The sequence below is a fragment of the Eumetopias jubatus genome, unplaced genomic scaffold (assembly GCF_037043125.1).
Source record: "Eumetopias jubatus isolate StellerSeaLion01/CBP00866 unplaced genomic scaffold, mEumJub1_p1.0 scaffold_5, whole genome shotgun sequence".
NCBI classification, from domain to species: Eukaryota; Metazoa; Chordata; class Mammalia; order Carnivora; family Otariidae; genus Eumetopias; species Eumetopias jubatus.
The window spans coordinates 95,979,695-95,994,122 of record NW_028274811.1 but is presented as its reverse complement, the minus strand read 5'-3'; the positions used below and the strand labels follow the sequence as shown (position 1 = coordinate 95,994,122).

General features: G+C 48.4%; 1 protein-coding gene across 2 annotated transcripts in view; it reads right to left on the bottom strand.

The window, feature by feature from the left end:
- SLIT3 (slit guidance ligand 3) overlaps window positions 1-14,428 on the bottom strand; it is a 591,804-nt gene that overhangs the window by 120,999 nt on the left and 456,377 nt on the right. For both annotated transcript variants that reach the window (XM_028102736.2, XM_028102735.2), the window contains exons 7-8: window positions 11,449-11,520; window positions 5,369-5,532 (exon numbers count right to left, since the gene is read on the bottom strand). In XM_028102736.2, coding sequence (XP_027958537.1) covers window positions 5,369-5,532; window positions 11,449-11,520 — 236 coding nt within the window. The remainder of the gene's footprint in view (window positions 1-5,368; window positions 5,533-11,448; window positions 11,521-14,428) is intronic.

Here is a 14,428-nt window from a genome sequence, read left to right as displayed (position 1 = left end):
CGATCTGGGCCCTGTGTCTGCCTACGGGCATGTGTGTGCTCCTGTTGTAGGAACATGTGCCCATGGGGCCCATGAATGTTCACTATCCCCAAGCAAGCCTGCCTGCCGCTACCACCTCCTCCTCTTCTTGGCAAAGAAAGCAGCTTCAGTCAGAGTGTAGTGATTCACTAGCACACAGAACCCCTGTAATCCCTGTTCGGAGAGGTGTCGTGATGAACTTGGAGTGCATGGGGACTCGCTCTTTGTTTTTAAATGGGTGCCCAAGCTATCCGCCCTGGGAATTCTTTCAGCGGGACGAAAATGTTGCTGCCCTGAGGTGAAAGGAAGTTATCATCCAAAACAGGGAGACGGGGATGTGGGCCAAGTACTTGTCTGCCCTCGGGGCCTGTCTCCCCTTTTTGAATCACTACTTCAGCTCAAGAATTTCTATTTGGAACCAGAGCCACCTCTGTGCCACACAAGGGAGCAGAGATGTCCCACCTTGTGGTTCTCCTGACTCCTCGGACTGTGGCCTGATGTCTTGAGGGAGGGCAGGGCAGAACGTGGGGCAACCAAGGTGCTGGCCCTTCCCTGATCCTCCCTGGGCATCAGGGTGCTGATTTCCAGCCAGAGCAGTGGCCCGCAATGAGCACGAGGGCAGGAATGCGTCCCCAGCTAGCCCTGTCATGGGGAAGTGCCTGTGATGGCTGGCACAGACAGAGATCACGTCATTCTTTCTCTGCTGACTGCACCACACCCCCTCCAGTCTGAGAGAGGAGGAGGAGGGATGACTGGGGAGACTGGCTCCTGCCCGGCTCCCTCCTCAACTTTTTTCTTCTATTCGGCATCATGCCAAAAGTGGACAGTCCTAACTCGTGTGCCCAAATGAATGGGGCAAAGGTCATCAAACTTCAGACCTAAAAAGGGTCATGGAGATGGTGAGAAAACCATCCCTTGGAGGGAGAGTACTTGCCCAGGGACACAGTGGTGGCCAAACTGAGAATGATGTCATTCTCATAACAGCAGCTAACGCTTATGGAATATTTCCTATGTGCCCAATACTGCATCAAGTGCTTTGCATGCATAATCTCACTTGGTTCTCACAAAACCCTGTGACGTAGGTTCTATTATTATTATTATTTCCATTATACCGATGAGGAAAGGGAAGAATAGGGAGGTCAAGCAAAGGGTTCAAGATCACGGAGCTAGTGAACAACAAAGTTCTAAAATTTGGTCCAGCGCTCTTTGTACCATCTCCTCTACCAAAAAGACACCCCAAATGCCTCTCTTTATTGCTGTGACATTGAAAACCACCAGGGCCTGGGAATCTGAGGAGGCTCAGGGGCCAAGGCACAGACTGTATAAGCTACGCTGGAGATGGGGGGACACTCTTGTTAGAGCTGTGTTTATTTCTTTCCGTCTTTAAAGGGACTTCCACCCAGCAGAGTACACAGAATTGAAAAATCCAATGGTCTTATGAGAATGTGGAAATAAATTAATTCCAGCATTCAAATTAAGCATCCCTGTTGGCCTCTGGCCTTTCAAAAGCCAACAACAGACTGCCATGACAATGGGGCTTGAGCAATTATGATGAGAATATAAATGAACGTGATTTAAATACCAGAGGCATGATAATTTTAGGAATGGCTAAATAAACCTAATAATCTCATTCTTGCAATGTCCAATTATGGTGTTTTAATTAAAACCTCCTAAGGAGATGGGCGGCTAGTCATGGCTTACCTTAATTATCTTTATACTCAGTAACTAGTCCCAAATTAAAAAAAAAAAAAGAACAAGAAGGGGAAAGTTTCTTGTTTCCAGGGAGATATGCCTATTTCATTTTTAATAATAAATGAGGAAGGGTTTCTTGAGAGGCTTTTAGGAGCAACTATTGTTCTAGGCATTGGGGCACCTGAAAAATGTCTGACATGAGCCCTTCATACTAGAAGACAAGATTGATCTTCAGGAAAGAGTATCTCACGCTAAAAGGCTATGGGCAGGTAGGTATGAAATAGGTGGACAAACCAATGAATACAAAGATGTTTAAAGGAAAGAGATAATTGACTCAAGAGGTCAAATATTTAAATAATACCCTTGAATTACAAATTATTGACTAATAGAAACTTTTTCAGATTAAGGCACCAGAAAATTGATGCATGGAAGGTAAATCCTAGAGCTTAAACCCCAACATAAACCCTTTACGTAAGGATGGGGAAAAGAAACAAAACTTGCAACTCATATGAGTCGAGTAACGGCCATAATAGAACCTTTGCCCTGGTCTGTTACCATGAGCTCAATTAAGTCCCAGTCCGGTTCAGGCAACAAGCGGCAGGGACCACAGACTCTTCTAGTCCGAGGGCCCTGACCCTCCTCTTAAAAACAAGAAAGGTTCACAGAGGAATCCTCACAGCAGTAGCTGAAGGAAACCAAGCATTCCAGTTGTATACCGTAAAAAAACGTTAATAAAAAATAAAATATAGTCTCCCACCCTTCAAAAAATTCCCTGGTGTCTCCTTAGAGGAAGAAAATAAATACCTTCGATTGAAAGGGTAAGTTGACAGAGGAGAGGAACTTTGTCAAAGTACGCCGCTAGCAAATTTCTGGGTTAGCTGGAGTGATCAGGCGCCCACAGCCAGGGCTTCTGGGGAGAAGAGGCCTGGCTCCAGTCAGCTGGATTTAATTCACAGGGAGATAGCAGAGACCTGAACAGGCAGGGCCCTCCCAGGCTGAGTGAGATAAAGCTCTTTCCTGTCTCTGGAGTCATTTGTTTAGTGAATTTTTTGATATGGTTTAAGGGCCCAGGGAGGTTTTCTGATGCTTCCCTGCCAGGGGCCACTGGTGATGAAGCTACACGCAGGGACGGCTTAATTGATACCCCATGTCTTTTTTTCTCCTGAGCAGATGACCTCTATCTTTACAGATATGTTCTTATTCCTGCCTTTCTCGACGGAAGTCCTCCTCTGGTGAGTTACTGGCGGAAGAGCTTGAACAAGGAACACTGATGGTTTTGCAGTTTACAACCAATGGGATCAGATTCATACCAAACTGCCTCACGCAGATGCCTTGTGGGTTCTGCCATGGGTGGAGCCTGTACCCTGCATGGTAGGGTGCTGGGGGGGTGGGGTGGGAAATGGTCAGTGCGTTAAAAGAGCCCTCCTCGTTGACTTCCTGAGAGTGCACACGCAGAGTCTTGCTCCACACTGCTTCCTGTGGCATCCCTTTAACACAGCCTCACGAACTGCCTTTAACAGTTATTAAAGAGGTCGAACCTTCTGGAGGGGGTGCTCCTCCTGCACCCCACTAAGATGGTGGTGCTTCCTTCATCAGGGATATTCAATTCAGACAACCATTATATCTGACTTAGACTTTTGCAGAAGGCAAGTCCCTGCAGTGTTCTGTTTTTAACCCATGAAAGCCTGGACAGCATCAAAGAATCCCTTCTGCAGAGGGGTTCCCATATGCCACTCTCTTAAATTTCTACTACTTGGTGTGTGGGCGCAGATTAATAGCACATTCATGTCCGGAGTCTGTGGGCCAGATTCCTATGTCCTCAGAAAACACCTGGCTTCATATTACAAAGCATGAGGGATCACCGCAAGCCCTGGGCTTAATTGATTTAAACAGGGGAGGTGAGAGGGATGCTCCTCTCCTGTTTAACTGATAACCCGCCTGCTAGATCTAGCCTTTTCAAAGCAGGGAGATTTGGGGCACGAGCACGTCCAAGACCTAGGAGGGTCAGCCTCACTCCCTGGGGTTTGGATCCTGACTGGGACTGGGTAAGCAAGTTGCTGCTCCTTTGACGGGAAGGTGCTTTCCTGACGAAGTGGTATGTGTGTTCGCGCAGAGCATTAAGCCTGGCACCCACCTATAATGATGTGTTTTAACATTCTCTCTAATTAGTTTTTCTCACTAGCTCTTGGATGACTCCTGCACTCTATAATTATTTCTTTCACTGGCACTTATGCCGATATTGTACTCTTTGCCTAATAATTACTGTAATTATAGTCAGTATATGTGTGTTGGGTGCCTGTGTGATAAACGGTTTTATTATATGTGTTTGACGGGAAGTGATTTCTAAGTGGGCGTCTATATGAAATTATTAAGGTACTGCTCTGAGACATGTTAAAATGTTTTTGGATAATAAATAACTTGATGAAGTAGTAACATGACAAGAGAGGGGGCAGGGAGTGAGATGAAGTTGAATTAAAAAAAAAAAATCTTCCATATTGCCAATGCTGCCTAAGAGCAGAAGAGGGCTGGTTTGCCCTGATGGCTGGGTTGGGGCCCTGCAGCACACGTGCGGGCTCAGGCTGCCTTCAATTCTGCAAACAGCAATGGTCAAGAAATGTGAGGCGTGCATCCCTCCCCACCCACCCCAGGGCTGAGCTCCCTATCCTTCCTCCTTCCAGCAGGCCGACCCCCTAAGATCAGCCTTGAGAGGCCACTGGGCCCCTGTTCTGGGACTGGGTTCCTGGAAATCAGGGATGCTTCTGTGAGAAACTCCACAACTGAAAACTTTCTGTTTTTGAGGAAATTCAGGGATTAGCTCTACTTTGCCACCAGAAGGAGGGAGTTGGTGGGAGTAGAGGGTGTCAATGAAAAGTAAAAACAAATAAGCACACTTGGAACTGAGGACTCGGTTTAAAAGCCACTACATCCTCTGGGAGAATCTTCTCGGGTCCCTCAGCCACTCCCATCCCTGGAGGTCTGCGTTGCCTTCCGTTCTGTGCACAGTTCTGTTTTCTGTTACTACATGGACAATCTGTGCTTCTATTACACTTTAATTACCCACAGATCAAACTCTTATGTTTGCTCAGCACATTTTGTGGGCCCACTAAACTATAATAATTAAGCTCCACTTATTAGCTCTTATCAAGTGCTGTGTATTATGCTAAGTGCTTTCTATGCATTATTTCATTTAAACCTCCCACCCATCCCTAGGGTTATGTACTATGATTTTTCCGTTTTGCAGACATGTGGTAACTTGCCAAAGTCACACACTGCTAAGGGGCACAGTGAGGGTTTCCAGCCAAGCAGGCTGACCCCACCACCTCCATTAACTTGTCTCTCAACTTCTATGAGCAATTAGACAATAGGCATGTGTGTAGGAAGTGCTAAACAATGTACTTAACACACGTTAAGTTTCTTAGCATCAATGGATGATGAAGCTTAACAGAAAGGGATTCATTACTTCCTTGAGCAGTTTCCTTTGCTAGATGACAAGAGCTTCTTTCTCAGAAACCCTTCGGGGCACCCCAGAGTCCAAGTGACTATGGAGTGCTGGGGAACGTAGGAGATTCCATGCCCAGCTCTGGGCTGAGTGATGTCGGGGAGGGTTCGGCGGTGGGTGAGTCACAGTACAGACGAGAGAGGGGCCGGGCAGGCTCACCTGGGCATACGTACTCCTTCTTCTGCACATCCGCCACGTTGAAGCCCCTCAGGTGCACAGGAGCCATGCAGAGTGTGAACTGGCCAATAGTCCGCCGCTGTCGTAGCCAATCTGACAGCCAGGCCAGGTGGCAGTCACAGTACAGGTGGTTGGAGTGCAGGCGCCTGGGAGAGCGAGGGACAGAGGTAAGATGCTGTCATAGCATGGAGTGAACAGAGCAGGCCAAACCTCTGTGCCCCTTTGCCCAACGTGATAATCCTCAGGAGCCCAGGGAAGCATTTCCCTCTGTATTCGTGAGTTACCACGGGAGCCTCAGCCCTTTTATTGCCAAACCACAAACGACTGTTATCTTCACATGCAGGGCACATTCGACGGATGCCTCCGGCGTTCTGAGCAAGTCCCCATTTCTTAATAGTAATGCCACTCTTTTTTTTTTCCCCACTCAAGAAAGCCTCAGCATGTAGGAGGAGGAGAGTGACATCATTAAAGCGATGGTTCGGACGTGAGTCAAACTTCCAAAGAGGTGACTTGGTTGCAAATTTCAGTACTATAGTAAACGTGGGCTCCAGATGGCTTGAAACAGCTCCTCAATCTCAATGCCTCAGTCTACAGTGGCACTGTGGCCAAGACCTGCCATTGCCTTCACTCTTTCTCCTTCATTTCCTCCCTACAGTGAATGAACCCCTACAGGGAATGCAGGGGAGCTTGTATGCACTAGCCCAGGGAGCAGGGCATGCGGGGAAGGTTCCCTTTTGAAGGATGCATCTTTTCTCCACCCACCCCCCTTTAAATAAGGAGCTGCCCGTTCCAGACTCCTGGAGCTCACGGCAATGTCTCCACAGCCCTTCTCTTCTTCCCACGTTAAATTCCACCAGGTGTATTTACTATTTTGGTTCAGGTGCCCCTGGAAAGACCCCTAACCAGTTCCGGGACTCTTCGGCCTTTCCCCTCCAGTAGCTGTGATTCCAGATCAGTTTCTTGCCTCTGAGTGATTAAGAGTTGCTAGAGGGATCTGCATGTTCTACTTCTGAAAGGACTCCCATCTGGTTAAATGACTAGAATTTACTTTCCATTAATTGAGGGGCAAACTAAGGATACTTTCCATTAATGGGGGGCGGGGGGGCAACCTAAGGATATCTAGGGGCTTCTACAGGTTCTTCCCCAAGGTTTCTTTATCAGGGGCTTCCACATTCCCCACAACCCTAGCTCATTGGAAGTGGTGGTTGATAAGTTGTAGTCACATCAGCTTATCACAGACTTGGGTTTCTGATGCAAATTTCAAATGCCCAATCGTGGACATGCTAATCAGTCAGCGGTATCTTGGGACTTTCAAGGACTTGGTGTCAAGTTGGTTAATGTGGAGTGGGGGCCTGAAGCAGTGGCTTGGGCTACCTCCATGCCTGAAAGGGAGAGCGTTGAAGGGCTCCTGACCACACTCCACTGAGTATAAAGTCAGCATTGCTCAGCATCGGCCACGAGCAGCTAACTTGAGGGGCGTGCCGGCAGAGCCTTCCTGCCATGGCGTGGGTGCAAAGCTTGGGCAGGCCAGGGCCACTGGGGGCCTCGATAGCCTCAGGGGGTCCCAGATCCAATCATATCTGACCAACTAAATGAGCCCACACCCATGTAGGAGGTAATTTTTTTTCTGCTAAAAAAAGTTTGAGATTTTTATGATTTTGTTTCCAAATGATTAATTTTGATGTTGTGATGTTCTTTTGGATTTCAGAGTCAATACTTTAAAGTTGAACACATTTTCATAGGCTCCTAGGCCCAAGATACTGTGCCTGTAATGGGCCCCAAGCAATTCTCCCCTTTGAGTTTCAAAGCTCAGACTCGTATGCTGCTTCCTCTTCATCTGGCACTTCAGAAAGAGGTGCTGCAGGCAGGAAAGCGTAGGGGGGCACGCTCCTAGATTAGAGGAAGGACGTGAAGGAGATGAGGGAATTCCTTTTCTATCCTGGGCCTTCTTGGGAAATTTCAGCATGAGTGAAAATGATCTGTTTCCTGACCTATCAGTGAGCTGGAGAGAAAGAGACAGACAGACAGACAGGAGGAAGAGAGAAGGTGGAGGGAGAGAAAGAGAGGAAGGGGAGGGAGGGAGAGAGAGAGAGAAGGATGGGGTGTTGGTTCTGTGGCCAGGAATAGACCCCTGGGTGTAAAGGCTGCCTAGGAAAATGGCGACAGTGACAAGCGACAGTCTTTGTGACAAGGTGCAGAGGCAGGTTGCAGTGGCAACACAGGCTGAGGTGCTGGGGTACTTCTGTGTGCCAGGAGGGTCAGAGCCTTCTAATGAGAGTCTGGCTTCGATGAGGAAAGGTGGCTGCCTTCTCTGGCAGTGACGTATGGAAGCTGAGTAAACAGGGATTCCTATGAAGCGCTGAGCATGTGCCCACAAGGTAGATCAATGTCGACAAATTCCCATCCGTTCCAATCAGGGGTCAGAGATCAGTGGAATGACAAAAGTGAGGTTTAGGTAAGTCAGATCCTTATTAAGTGGATTAATTTCTGGGAGAATGAAACTGTTGGAGGTTTTCCTTTTGGAAGATTACATTAGGTTGGTTCTTTCTCAATCTCTGCCAGCCAGCCCCAAGCTACCTTTCTTCCTTACCTTCCTATGGATGGTTCCTAACCTTTTGTCTGCCTTTGTGGGGGATTTCTCTCCTTCCAAGTGGGACCATGGGAAAGAGGTGACCAAAACTGACTTGGAAGCCACCTGAAGGCTCTTGTCAAAAGCCCAGGGCAGTGGATGGGCTCAGATCCTCCTACCCGCGCCCCCCCTCCCTTGGAATTTTAGCCACCAGAAGTGCTGGCAGAGTTGAGCTGGGCAGACTCTTCCAAGCACCAGCCTTTCATATCATGTTTGGGAGATCAAACTGAGCAGTATCGTCCCAAATACTAATAATGAAAGGAAAATAATCACATTGATCAGAAAATGTGAGCCTGGGCACTGCCAGGAGTATTCCTAATCTCTGTGAGTGAGAAGAAAAATTACTATTATTATTTTTTATGTTAGTCCCCATACCATATATCATTAGTTTTTGATGTAGTGTTCCATGATTCATTGTTTGTGTATAGGTGTTTCTATGCAAAGAAAAATTATTTTATTTACTTTTCATAATTTTGGTGAATTGGGATGGCAATGATCTGGGTGAAGGTGGCCTCCAGTGGCCCTTCAGCCATGCGGCTGCTCTGATTTCCCCTTCCTCGGCTCTTCTGCTTTTGTTTCTGCTGAATGGAAGGAGCTCAGGCTCTGATGTCAAATTGCGCAAATCTGACTTTGGCTCTGTGCTTTTCTGACTCTGACTTTGGGCAGTGATTTAACTCGGGGCCTCAGTGTTATGATCTATAAAATGGGGACTATTAATGGAGCCCCCTTCCCAGGGCTGTTGTGGGGACTGAAACGATTCTTGAGAAGTGCTTAGCACAAGGCCCTGCACACTATTAGCCATCAAAGTAATATCTCTGCTTATTACTGTCGCAAGGAGAATAGCCCCACGCTTCTGTCTCCTCCCAACCCACAGCCCTCCCTGTACAAGGGTACCGCTTCTTACTTAGACACCAAGGCATCAAGGTGCCTAGGTGGTTCCTGCATGTATTTCCGCAATCTTTCGCTGATGTAAACACCATATTCCATGTTGGCAAAACCACCTTCACAGAAGATAAGGTGAATGAATACAAATGCCAATTTGTAGAAGGTGCCTTTTAGCCACAGGCGCTAAATTAAATTTCCAGCAAATCCTTTTAGAGAGGGTCAGTGTTCATTTTCTATAAAATGTGGCTTTCTGAATTAAATATAAAAGCTTTCCTTTAGAAATCCCATTTATGACTTCCTTCCTCTCTCCTCTTCCCCCCTTCCCCACCACCCGTCTCCCCCACCCCCACTTTAATTACAGCGAAGGGGGATTAGTCAGTGCAAGTCTCTGGGGAGTTCTGTACAGAGCCGTCTCTGAAATTAAGCTAAAGAGAAAGTGGCAGCAGGACGGAGCAAAGAGAACAGACAAGATTGACTGATTGATCCGAGCTCATCGGCTGAGTGTTCGGGACCACAGGGAAGGATGACAACGGAAACGAGAAGAAACTCTTCCACCCTCCCTTCTCACCCGAGGCAGCCAAACAAGGCACCTGAGAGCCAGACCCCGCTCTCCCCCGGGGCCCCATCCCATGGACCCAGCCCAGCTTCTGTTATTGCAGCTCCTAGATGGAGAACAGCAAGAGGGGAAGCCGGAATCACAGAGCGGCAGCCACAGGAACTGGACTGCGGGTTTCTGCAGGTGAGGGTCATTTTTCTTCTATTCAACCAGCCCGTCTGGGGAGATGCAGGCCCTGCCCTAGGAGGCTCGCTTTCAGCTTTCCTGGCCAGAAGCCCTGGGCATGCTTCTCTGCAGCTCATTTGTGGCTTGCCGTGGGCTTTGAAGAGGTCTTTGAAGACCCCATGGTTTCTTCTTAAAACTCCATTACTGCACCATCCCATTTCAAAGGGGGAAGGCAAAGGATAGATTTTCTTGGTGGAAAATCATGCTATCACATGAGGGATCGAAGGGAGAAATGGGGAGCAACGATGAACCCTGGACTCAGATTCTTCTTCATAGTAACTAGTATTTGTTGAGTGCACCCCACGACAGTACTGTTAGCCTACCTCAGTCTCACAGCTGTGAGACAAGCATTTATGAATTCACTGTCCTTGCAGGGCAGACAGATGAAGAAACTTGCCCAGAGTAAGTGGCAGTCAGAGCTAGCCTTTACACTCAGGTCGGCTCAGGGAGCTCCATGCTGTTTCCTTATACAGTGCCTCACTGCTCTTTGCTTCATTCCTTGCCCCCAAGGTAAGGTCACTTTCTCACTCATGCAGGGGTTCTCAAACGTTATGAGCATCAGAATCCCCCTGGGAGGCTTGTTACAACCCGAAGGCTGGCACCACCCCCAAAGATTTGGATTCTGTGGGTCTAATCTCATTCCATGATGCTGATGCTGCTGGTCCAGGGACCCAACTTTGAGAACCACTGCTCTAAGGCCTTTTAAATCTCTGTGGATTCCATGTTGCTCAGGGTCCACTGATTAGCTGGTTGCTTGGAACTTGCAGTCCAGATTTCTGGATAGAGTGATGATAATAGTAACAGTATCATTTGTCATCTGCTCTGTGCTAGGCCCTCCACGTATCTCGTCTCATCCAGTCGTCCCCAGCACCCCCATTTACAGAGGAGGGAACAGAGGTCCCAGAGCTAACAAAGGGCACAGCAGGCATTCCGTCCCTTTGCCTTGGCCCTACGTGTGTTTAGCTGAAAGCTCTTGGGGACTGGCTCTCCACTTCTACTGTAATGCAAAACCAATGAAGTTCCACCAACACAAGAAAACCATCCCTATGAACCCCTTTGGGAAGCCCAACAGAGTCCATTTGCAGAGAAACTTACAAAAGGCTTTCTGGTTGAGAGGAGAGGGGAACTCCCCAGGTAATAAAGGCACTGGGACTGCTCTTGGTATGGGGTGTTGCGGGGAGATTTGCTTTCTGAGTACACAGAAAAGGAAGGCTGGAGCCTACCCCAGAATTAAAGGTCAAGAACAAGTTCCTGCATTTTATCAGAATATCATCAAGGGAGCAGGGGACTGTGTTGGGTGTGGGCCGGGAAGATGGAGAGAAGGCGGGACTAAGGCTCCCACTCCGCCACGGGACACAGAGAGGAAAACATGACCATGGCACCATGATAGAACTGCCAGTGGCAGGTGACATCAGCTCAGGAAATAGTGAGTCATTATGTCTCAGCTGTCCATGCTCCGTGACAATGTACCACTAATAAACTTTTCCATCAAGGTGGAACACACAAAGACGAATTCCCCCATCCCAGGCTAAAGAGAAATGAGTCTGTCCGCTGTGGAATGGGGGTTGAGAACCGTGGATGGCCCTGTGAAGCTTCTCCCCATATGTGGCTCACCAGCACCTCAGTCAGTGGTGGAAGGAGGCAGGGTTTGCTCTAGGACCCACGTGCAGAGCCAGCACAACAGGTTTCACAAGCAGGTCAGAGCGTGGCACACGGGCCTGAGCGTGGCAGAGAGCAGGTGGGGCAGAAGCAGGGACCTTTACTCACAGAGTTCGAATCTTCGGCATGTGGTTGAAGCTCGTGACCAGGATACGGCTAATGTTGTTGTTGTTGAGGGTGCTGCGAAGGTAGAGGGAAAAGGGAAATGGTTAACAAGGAAGTAGCATGGGGGGGTGGGGCAGCACCAAGATGTTTCTGGAAGGAGGGGAGGGATAGGTGTGACTGCCAAAAGGATCATAAATCAATAGCTATGGGGCAGCTGGAGACAAGGGGGCAGATCTCCAGATGGTAGGAGAATCCCTGATTCCTTTTCTTCAGGCAGCTCTTTCATCCCCTCTGCTGCCTTCTCAGTACTCATGGACCCACCTGCAGTAATGATATCACTTCCTGGAGTCCTACTTTGTGCTGGGCGCCTCATTATGACATCTCTAATTCTCACAACTACCACAGTGTCAGTTATATATTACCGTCCTCATTTTTTGAGAGAAGAAAACAGATACGGGTCATTTTGGTTAGTAACACACGTCCCTGCTAGGTAGGCATTATCCTCGTGCTACAGATGGGGAAGTGGAGCTCCGGAGAGGGGACAGAATTCTCCCAGGGACCCCTAGCTGCTGAGCTTGGGAGACAGGATTTGAATCTAGCACTATCTTGTTCCAATTTCCCTGCTCTGCCCATTGCCCATACTGCCTAACACAGGGTGCTACATGGACAATTTATTCTGGAAGTATGTTCTCTCTAGCTCACCCCCTCTTACCCTCCCATGGGCCCCCACTGGCCAAGGAAGAAGCCTTTCTTTGGAAGCCTTCACTGGTTAAGCAGACTTCTTTTGTCCTTGGCTCTTGGTAAACACATTACCTTTCTCTTAAAATGCCCTCCAACATTTTCTATCCTGTGCATTACTACAGCCCCATGACCTGGTCCATATATGATTCAAACTGAGTCTTATATACCCTATTTGTTTGATCTTGGGCAAATTATCAGCATCTCTCAACCACAGGTTCTTCATTGGCAGGAGGCGGCAGGTAATGGTACCTACCTCACAGGCTGGTAAAAGGCTTAGCGTGCAGTATATACTCAGTAACGGAGCCTACCATGTTACTGACACTGGTGGAGTCCTCTCCTGGTCATTCCTGTTTCCCCCAACCCCAACTCCATAAAAGTGGAAATCCAGCTTCATCCAGCACAGTGGCCCCCATACCCACTGCACCCAAGGGGCCTGCACAGATTCTCCACAACAGGAGGAGTCCAGTGCCTACACCTCTCCCTTGCCCTAGGCTATCCCTGCAATTCCCCAGGGCCTACTTAGCATTTGTTTGGCTAATAAGCCCAGAAGGAAATCTGTTTACCTAAAGACATAGAACCTAATAACTTGTCCCTCCCTCCTTCCATATTTACCACCCGTCCAACCATTTTAGGCACAGGGGATGGTAAAGAGGAATGCGCAGACCATATCTGTGTGGACTGCTTCTGCCTCCTCCGTACTTTACCAATGTTCCCGTGCAGACACTTGGCATTTTATGAAGTTGAAGCCACGTAGCTGTTCTGTGTCATATGGCTTATCTTTTCTAAGAAGTGTGTGTTAACCCATCCTATCTCCCCACACCCAGGTAGCCTTCAGAATATCTCATCCGACAAGGCTGAAGAATCTGCCCCTTCACTTCCTTGGCACGAAGCTTCCTGGGTGTGGGGACTATGCACCCCCAGTCGTCCATCGGATGAGGAATGCCTCTGGGGCCAAAACGATGCCTTCGTTTCCCTATCTGTCCCAGAGTTCTAGGCTCCACACTTTGGGGATACCTTGCTAGGGTCATTGCCTCACTACCAGACAACAATCTGACCATCTTCCTCTCTCAAAGGCAAAGAGCAAGAAGCCTTTGCAGAGAAGAGGCTTCCTTCCAAGCATGCCTGGCCAGTCACATCAGGTTGAGTTCACAGCCAGCCCTAATTGAGCTGAATACACAGTGCAGTTATATGCAGGGCTCGGCCATAACTGCATCCGGCAGGAGTCCGGCAGCAATGACTTATTCATGTATTACTACACTGATATTTAAATGTGAGCTGTAATGAGGGCTTTGAAACATTTACGATAATAGCAATTATTCCAGAACCAAAATGACTAAACATGGTATTCAGACTTTCCTGATTTGCTGTGTAGGGCTGGCCAGCCCAGGGATGACAGAGGGCTGGTGACCTCTTGGATGCCAATCTCCATGGCAGCTACAGGTTTTGTTTCCCTGATAAACCCTGATTTATTTGCGTTCCAGTCTCAGTGGCTTGTGCCCATGCATGGAGTACGGTGCTCTATCTGGTGCTTGCACCCCTCAGTAGTCGGCTTTCAGTGGAGGTGGTGGTGTCATAACCCCCCCACGGTGGAGCAGCGCTGGGGAGCATGTGCCTAGAAGGCAGAGACCGGGTTCAGATTCTGGCTCTGCCGCTTATAGCCCATGCAACCGTGAGTAAATTATTTTAATCTCTTTAGGTTTCCTCCCTTCAACATGGAGATCATATTGGCACCAATCTCAGAGCTTTAGTGGCGATTTAATACGATGATACGAATAACTGCCACATTAGCTGAGAGCTTACTGTGTGCCAGGCAGGCACTGGGGCTGAGGGTTCTACTTGTACCATCTCATTTAATTGCTGCAAACACCCTATGACACAGGCACTTTTGTGATCACCTCCATTTCATGGAAGAAGCAAGCCCGACTCCAGGAATGACACCCGGATTGGTTGTCTCCTGCTACGATAACAGATTACTAAAAATTTTGTGGCTTCAAGCAACACACAGTCTGGAGGTCAGAAGTCTAACGTGGGTTCATGGGACCGTGTCTCTTCTGGCGGCATCAGGAGAATGTTTCATTGTCCTTTGCTGCTGGAGCCTGTGGTCCCTTCCTGCAGTACTCCGACCTCCCGCTTCTGTGGTCACATCTCCCACTGTTCACTGTGACCCACCTCCCTGTAATGAGGGGCCTCATGAGGACATTTAGAGCCTAAATCCAGGATAACCTGCCCATCTCAGGATCTT